The sequence below is a fragment of the Mesitornis unicolor genome, unplaced genomic scaffold (genome assembly GCF_000695765.1).
Source record: "Mesitornis unicolor isolate BGI_N332 unplaced genomic scaffold, ASM69576v1 scaffold1730, whole genome shotgun sequence".
NCBI lineage: Eukaryota > Metazoa > Chordata > Aves > Mesitornithiformes > Mesitornithidae > Mesitornis > Mesitornis unicolor.
The window spans coordinates 25,776-34,804 of NW_010158812.1; the positions used below are offsets into that span (position 1 = coordinate 25,776).

Sequence of the window (9,029 nt, forward strand, 5' to 3'; positions counted from 1 at the left end):
ATAGAGCTAAATACATGACTGAGAGAAATATTTTCATCACTCATTATATTTTGGCTTCCTTTCGTCTCTCTCTGTACTCCTTATTTTGCCATAGAGAGTTCCCTTTTGGCTCATTAGCACGGGTCACTCTCTCTATAAAACTGTAACCCTTGTTCTCAAACTGTCAATAATATTAAAAGTGAAACATTTAATTGGATGTATAACCTCTTATTTAATGTATTATTTTCTTTTTTTTAACAAAAATGTGTTTTAATCATCCTGATATACATGCAAAGAAAACTTCATTCCATAATTACTCTTAATTTTAACTAGAAAATATAATTTCTAAGAAGCATTTAAACAGATTTCAAAAGAAACAGACTCTTTTCTCCTTTTTATAAACGAAACATTCATTCTGGGGGGAAATGGGTGTTTGCCTCATTATTATCCATCCAGTGAAGAGTTTTGGGGTGAATGTAAGAATAGAAATATGTGTTTTATTATTCAGTAGTTTTTATGGATATTGTACCATAGCTTTATACAGTGCTCATGAGATTTTAAAATCACCATCCAATCCCTGATTTATTTTATGCTGCATTTCTACACCTGTTTATTCAAGGATGTCAAAATATTTTACAAACACAAACTGACAATAAATCTGCAAGCTTACAGGCCAGTTTTTATACCCTTTGTGCAAAATGAAATTCAGATGCAGAAAAATCAGTTTACTTTCTCAAATTATTACGCAACTTTTTGACTAAAAGCAAATTAAGGACAAATCACTTTGAATAGTGTCCTAAAATGTGAATGAGAACAGAGTCTGGGGTGATTAAAATTCATTTTTTGGACAGGAGGCCAATTGAGTATACAATAGTAGAATAGGTAGCTATCACATTGAGAAAGATAAGATAGAAAATTTCAACGGAGGCTGCAAGGCTGACCACAAAAACATCCTCCTGTCTCGCCAGCTGTAATACCTCTAACCTGTATTGGCTGCAGTGGTTTTTCTTCCATACAGTTTTTATAAGGATGTTTTTAAAATAATTTTTTTTAAATCAAGATGGTCCATTACACGGCATTACCAAATATTCCTGCCCTCAGCTGTCTGTTTCGCTCTGCTGTTACGGCAAACCTCCCCTCCTGCTCTGGCAGAACTGCTGCTTATGGGGCACTGTTGTTAGAAGGATCAGGGAACTGATCCAGCCATAAGGAAAACTGTGGGAACATTTCTTGAGCAGAATGGACATGACTATATGATGTTGAAACAGTACATGACGGGAGGCATGCAGCTGTGATATGGAAGTGACCTTGAGCACTTGAAAATAGAAACTTGGCAGTGAAGCAAGAAGTCGAAGAAGAAACTGAGCACAGCAAAACAGAATGGAGATGGAGTTGTACAGCATAGCTTTAACCAATCATGTATTAGCTTAGCCAGTATGGACAGTGCACGAACACAACGTGCAGCCAATCATTGTAAGGGATAAGGCGGGATCACTTGGAAAAAGATATATAAGTCGTAACGTTAGAACAATAAACGTCTTCACTATATAACTCTTACAGAGTTGTCTGGAGTCCGTTATGTGTCTCCCCCTCAGAAAATGGCCAAAAAAGTGTTTTTGTGGACTAGTTCACACCACCACCCTCTGCTGAAGTGACACTAGTGAGTAAGTAACACAGAAGCAAACCCAGGAGGTTCAGAATAAGAGAAGAGCAAGAATTACACAAACCAGAGCTTACAATTGGGAAGATTCTGCTAGTCAGAATTTGTGGAGGAACTGTGACTGCAAAAAGTTAACAGCCAATTTCTCCATGCAAATTTTATTTTTTATGCTCTCTTTTATTAATCAATTTGAGCTTGAATAAAATTTCACGGAAACTTACAGGATAAGCAGAACTCTTGGTGAAAAATCACACCTCAAAATAGGTTGCAGTCTATATGACAATGTCTTGCATTATAAAAAACAATATTTTTACTCCTTTGTCACTTTTACAGCTGAATTTCCACTAAGTGCTGAGACTACAACAGTCTGAATTTGTCAGCATCCGAAATACCACTTTCTGAACAACATCTGAAGCATCAGCTGCATCAGACAGTCACTGGATTGCAGAAACAGGTAAGAAATGAAAAATCACTATTTTCTGCCTAAATGTGACCAGACAGGCAGACTGGGCATCCTGGGGTTTTTCCAAAACACTCTGGTGATCCAGCTCAGATGCAACTGACAAAATGAAGATGATTCAAACAGACAGCAAGTGAGTTCCTACAGAGATATGCAAATTGTGAGAGTGCAGTATGACACAGCTGGTCCTACAGCCTGCCCTGAAATTTGACAAGAAAATCCTGGTAAGGAATGAAGGCCTACATCTGAATTTCTGAGACAAAATAATAGCTGTCTCCTGGAGGAATAGGTTTTCAGGGAAAAGACAATGAGCTTAAAGGTAAATAATTCATGTTGACTGTAGTTATGAATAAGAGGTACAGCAGAAATTCTATTTTAAGAAATGCCCCCAAATCCTGTTATATCAGCTGTCATTGAACGAAGCTGAGAGTTCTGTAAAGCTGGCTAAACCTTGCAGTGCTAAAAACCTTCTTACCCAATACCTTGTACACCTTTGGAAGGAGTTGTCAAAGTTTTTATGTCAATGAGACACTAATGTTGTCTTCAGGAACACTGAAGGCTGCAAGAGGCTCACTGGGGACTATTTCATCTCAAGGCCAAAAAAAAAAAGGCACTTGTAGGGGGTTAATAACAGTCTGTGCTTCTTGTTCTGCTGTACTGGTGGTCACTGCTGGTGTCCTCCATCTGGAAACTTCTTGTTACCTGCTCTGACCTCATTCCTTTCTAATGCAGATAGGTGAAACTCTGACTCAGATTTGGTTTTAAATTATCTATAAGATAGTCTGAAGCATAATAATAGAATTAATAGAAGATAATATGCTAATCTTACATATTTGTTAATCAGTGGAATGAGAAAATTTGAAGTGGACTCCCTTTCTAGAATGTTAAAGTTGTTCTAATATTGTTGTAAAAAATGTTGATTAGCATGAATTGTGCATTATCCGTAATGTCAGTGACTGTAGAAAATATAATTTTTACAGTGATGAAGAACTAAAAATTAGTATTTCTATCTGGAGAGAGTAGAATAAAACTGACATAGTAAAAGACTTCTATGGACTTGCTTGAAAGAGTTCAGCGCAGAGCCACAAAGATGATTGAGGGAGTGGAGTATTTCCCTTATAAGGAGTGGCTGAGGGAGCTGGGTCTCTTTAGTTTGGAGAAGAGGAGACTGAGGGGTGACCTCATTCATGTTTATAAATATTTAAAGGGTGAGTGTCAGGAGGAAGGAGCCAGGCTCTTCTCAGTGACAGCCAATGACAGGACAAGGGGCAATGGGATCAAGCTGGAGCATAGGAGGTTTAATCTGAACATGAGGAAAATTTTTTTTACTGTGAGGGTTGCAGAGCACTGGCCCAGGCTGCCCAGAGAGGTTGTGGAGTCTCCTTCTCTGGAGACATTCAAAACGCGCCTGGATGCATTCCTGTGCGATCTAGTCTAGGTGATCCTGCTCTGGCAGGGGCGTTGGACTGGACGATCTTTTGAGGTCACTTCCAACTCCTAAGATTCTGTGATTCTGATTCTGTGACTCCTAGAATTGATTTCCATCTTTATTTCTGCTCAAAACAAAAATGTATCCAGGCTAATTAAAGAGGCGAGGTTGTATAGAACACTACATCATGTTTGCTGTGATTTTATGGCACAGGTCTGCAAGGTTCTCTTGAGGAAATAGTTTCATTTTTCAGCATCTTAGTTTTTCTCTTGAAGAGCGCCTTTTATATCTCTTTAACTGGCCCTCAGGTTGCCAGCAGGAGTTGCTATATTTTCATGGAAGTAACTAACAGTAGGGATTTGTAATACTGCAGAAATATTCCTGGGGTATTGGCATCAAGTAGTTCTTGTGCTTTGATTGCTCTTTTCAGTAAAAGCCTTATAAAACCTTTGCTGCAAGTGCAGTAAGGATGGCATGTCCAAACCAAGGGTGCAAACTACCACCTGTATGAAAACAAATTTTTTGCAGCATATATAAAAAAAAATTGAAGACAAAAATCTGTCTTTGGCTCTAGACGGATGAGAATGAAAAGCAAGGAAAGAAGCATCATCCAGAGATATGCTGATACTCACCAAAAACATGGGAACAAAGATAAAGACATTTGAAAGCTGGAGGAGACAGTAAAATTGATTATGGACCTGGAAATATTGACATGTGAAAAATAAACTAAATATACAATGCCAGTCTATGGTGATTTGATGAAAGTGTGTAACAAAGACAGAGAACAGTGTGTAGTTAGTAATGGGGAGAAAGCACTAGGAGCCACAAGCTAAAATCAAGAAAAGAGAAATAAGATTGATTAACAGGAGACTCCTTCTTAAAGGTATCTATTAGCCTGAGAACCTGTCTGAAGTGCAGTAGCTGGAATTCCACTGACTGCAATATTTGAAGACAGAAACCAATTCAGAGCCTGAAAGATCTATTTCATGATTTCCTGCAGTAGACCTTTCCTGCTAAGTATTTAAGGTTGTGGTATGCATGGAATGATAGCGAGTGATTTAGCCTTAATTGATAAGAAGTATGTGGGACTCAAGCATACATTCAATAACTATGTCTTGTAAATATTTAAGGTATATCTCATATCAACCTTTGTTTTTAGCCTCTGCAGCAACTATACATAGATTTAATGATTTTTACTAAATATTTCTAATTTCATGTGGTGTTTTTTTTCTTTTCAATGTGATGCATGATTCAACTTTTTGCTCACTTAAAAACTTTTAGAAACACCAGTCCTTCAGAGAAGATGTTCAGCACTTTCTGAAAATCAAAACCTTCAGAAATTGCACATGCTTATATTGAGAATTGTTTATAAAAACAGAAGCACTTCTCCGGCTCTGATTCCTGTACAATGAACTTGACAAAACTCAGCACCCAGGCATGGCAAGGATGAAAAGTTAATAAAATTGAAATAAGCCTAAAATTTCTAATATTGTTTTCTGACAGATACATAATTCTTAGGTTGCATGTCATTGTTATATGTCCTACCAGGAGAAAAAAAAAATAAATTTGACCTCTAAAATTATACCGACATCTTTTTGAAAACCCAACAAATCAGTCAAGCAAACAAAAAAATCAAAACCCATAAATATCAGACATGAAATTGTATTTAAGACAGTTCTTTCAGGAAGTCAACTTCATTTATACTTCAGACATTAATGCACTACTTAATTCAATACTGATTGTATTTCAGATGAAAGGTATTTTACTTCTACTTGATATCCTTAGCATCCTTCATATATATTTAAAGCCTTAAATGTGGACAAAGCATTGCTGAATAATACTGTGTGCAGTTACACTTACTGTACACTTGTAGTTGTCCTCTAAAGACATTTCTTCCACGAGAGTTTTCAGCCTTACATTCGTACATCCCTGCATCCTCTAGTTGCACATTAGGTATTTCAAGCACAGCTTGGGATTTTCTCAGGCGGGCTTTACTTGGATTATGACCATTAACTTTCCTCCAAGAGATTGTTGGAACAGGGCTGAAATATTTAATAAAATTACTGTTAGCACTCTTCCATTATTGAGAATATAGATCCTGTTATCTGGTAGTTTAAACACTTAATAATCTAAGTAGCAATAAAATATAACCACAATTAAGGTTCATAAAATGCCTGATATATCTCACTTTCTGCAGAGAATACTCAATAAATGGTTTGTTACATGGAATCCATCTCTTTCATCCACAAGAGAGGCCAAGTTTTTATTGAGATCAAGTAAATCAGTTGAAATACTCTCTCTAGAGCTTCTTTAGCACTCTGTGCTTTACTTTTGAACACTTTCACTCAATAAGTAAAAGAAAATAATGACTTAAAAACTTGAATGAATTTAATAAATTCCGAGACTTCCCAATTTTCCTGCAGTGAAGCTGCAGTTCAGGAGATCAGTAAGTGATACATCTAGGTGGGAGATTTTAATACCACTGTATCTTGGATAAATTAAGTTGACCAAAGTTTTGGAGACCTTTTCTATTGCAGTAACCTTTAAGTTACAAAACTGGTTGTGTAAAAAGTATACAGTAATGGCACTTCTACTTCTGACTTACAGCATTAGAAGCCTGCTCATGGGAGTGGAAGGGCTTTTCACTGTAGTTTGTTATTTCACACAGATATGTACGGAAACAGTGTCATTCGCATTCATACTGAGGGAAGAAATGGATTAGATAGTGTTTGTACCCATTCTATATTCTCTTTAGCCCAAACACTCATCAGTCATTGTACATCCATTGGTCTCTTGGGTACAGACATATATTTTTTCTAAATATGGCAGTGGATACTTAAGGGAGAAGAAAAGAATAAAAAGCCCAAAACTCTAGTTATAAAATGTTTGATTATGAGCTGAAAACTAAACTGCTTTAGGTATTCCAAAAGGTTGGAGGACATCATAAAAGAAAGTTTGACTATTAAATGTTGTTATTTTTTCAAAAAATATTTTGCATTATTTTAATTTCTTTCAAGTCTAAGCTTAGCTACAAACACAGTTGATACTGTGACATTTTAGTTGGGGAAATTACTTCATAGCTGTCCCGGTTTGAGCTAAATAGAACTAATTTTCTATTTAGTGATTTTATTTTTCAGCTAAGTCTCTTCTAAGTGTCTGTACTTGCTGAAACTAACAACATGTTTTTCCAGACAGTGTTCACTTCTACAAATGACAGTGATTGTATGTCATGTAAACATGACAAGGCCACTGTCTCACCATGGGTGCCGTATCCGCACCTGCAGGGAGGAGCAGACAGGACAGATCACCCAAAAACTGACCAACTAAGTATTCCATCTCACGTATACTCTGGCAGGGGGGTTGGACTAGATGATCTTTCGAGGTCCCTTCCAACTCCTAATATTCTGTGATTCTGTGATATGTCATACTCAGTATAAAGCCGAGGGATCAGGAGGGTCTCACTCTCTTGTCCTCTCTCTGCTGCTGGGTCTGGACTGGGACTTTTCCAGTGCCCTGCTCCACAGAGCCTCTGGTGACGTAATTGTCACTGGAGGGGAAATAGTGGGGGGAGGGAGGATTTTATAGTGTATATATTTCATTATTATCCCATTTACATTATTATCCTGTAGTATTAGTATTATTGTTTAATTAGATCTGTTAGTTTCTTTTCCAACCCGTAAGTCTCTCTCCCTTATTCTCTTTCTTGTTCCCTTCTGGGGAGGGGATAGGGGTTAACTGAAAGCATCTGTCCAGTATTTAGTGGCCAGCCCAGCCCTAAACCACAATAATATAGATTCAAACTCAAAGCTTTTATTAATTTCTGCCATCATTGCTAACTTTCACTTGATGTAACTATATGATATTGCATTAAAGAACCCCTTTCCCTCAGTATTTCAGAAACAATTTGAGACAAAACTAATATAGACATGCCAACCACCCATGGGTAAAGCTCTAGCTATCTTTCACCCAGTTAAAATCAGTTTTTGAGTTGCTGTAGTTGTACTCAAACTTCAAGACAAGTTCCTTCAAATTACAGTACTTTATAGAGATTCAGAAAATGCCCAGACTCATAGAAGAAGGTCAGGTTTCCTTACTCATATCTCCTGAATGTCACAGATCACTGAATTTCATTGAGCTTAATTAATATAATTGCCTTCACAAAGCTTGTTTCTTGAACAACATATAGTCCAGTATGGAATGGTACAACCATTGTTTCCCTCATCAGTTTTCTGCACTGATTACTTAACCTGACAAAAGATACTTTAAGTGTGTGTGGATTCCTCTTTCAGCCATAGTCCCCTCAACACCTCTCTGTTCTTGCAAAATGGTCCTTTATCACTGTCCTTCATGGAAGAAATATATGTATGGAAATCAGGCCACCTTCTTTTTCCTTAGTAAACCATTTTTATAGATGGTTGTAGATCACATAATAGGTGTGGATCATATGAGCTCTTTTTTTTCCCCTACTGTATCACCATAGAATCTTGATAGTTTGCTCATTATTAATCTTAAATTATTTTCTTTCTGGCTAATTTCAAATTTTAGTGTCCTGTAGGTTTGGTTTGTGTACTCCTCTGTGCAGCTTGTATGGGTCTAATTTCTAAAGTTTGCTTCCTATTAGAAGATATTTTACATATTTTTCAATTAGAAGATTAAATATCTTCTCATTCTTATCTGACACAAGTAATTTAAGGCGTTCAATTCCAGAGATGAATAATAGCATATTACCTTCAAGGATGTGCTAATAAAGCTTACTGTCTTTAACCCTATCACTTATGATATTTGTTTCATATCCTTAGCTACATCTTTTGATTTGCTATACTTTGATAGCTATTTGTAAATATTAGAAGTAGTACAAATAACAATATTCATATCCTTTTCCCCAATTTTTAGCTCTCATGTTTTATTTCTAATTGCACACTTCACTTTGATATTCAAATACATACTTTAAAGCCCTACTTCCAGTAAAATCAGTGACAAAAAGGCTTTTGCTTTATTAGCATGGAAGAAAACTGGTTCTGTTGAACAGGATTAATAAGTGGAATTTTTTTATACACAGCATTTCTGAGAAACAATGAAGACATTATAAACCAAAAAAGTTGTCTCATTTAGCTTCTAAGAAATTATTCTGAAATCCATGTATTTAGAAAAATTTGTCTAAATTGCATTTAACTATTTAAAAAAAATGTGTTTGTGTATGCTACAGAAAGTAAATGTGTATAACATAGCAAATATAGAGGAAACTTGTTTCCTGGGTCATTAGGAAACATATTTTTAAAAAAACCCTTACTTTTCTCTTCATCAGTGTGAGGTAGTAAGAGGAGTTTTTCAAGGATATAAAACTACTTAAGCTCTGTGGATTTAATGATTTCAAAGGGAAGTACTCCCAAACTGCAAATCACTATTCACAGACAACTTGTAGTTCTGTTTAATGAAGCTTCTTATTTTCCTTGCATAACTTACAAGTGAAGTATGAATTTTACCTCTGAAATAAAAATATA

At 36.2% G+C, this 9,029-nt stretch overlaps 1 protein-coding gene across 1 annotated transcript in view; it reads right to left on the reverse strand.

Moving 5' to 3' along the window:
* The window catches only part of LOC104540711 (contactin-5-like), a gene marked incomplete at both ends in the record, with an annotated part of 12,572 nt that extends 7,002 nt beyond the window's left edge, over positions 1-5,570 (reverse strand). Inside the window, one exon of the mRNA XM_010184580.1 lies at positions 5,389-5,570. Within this exon, the coding sequence (XP_010182882.1) occupies positions 5,389-5,570 (182 nt within the window). The remainder of the gene's footprint in view (positions 1-5,388) is intronic.
* Between the last annotated feature and the right edge of the window lie 3,459 nt (positions 5,571-9,029).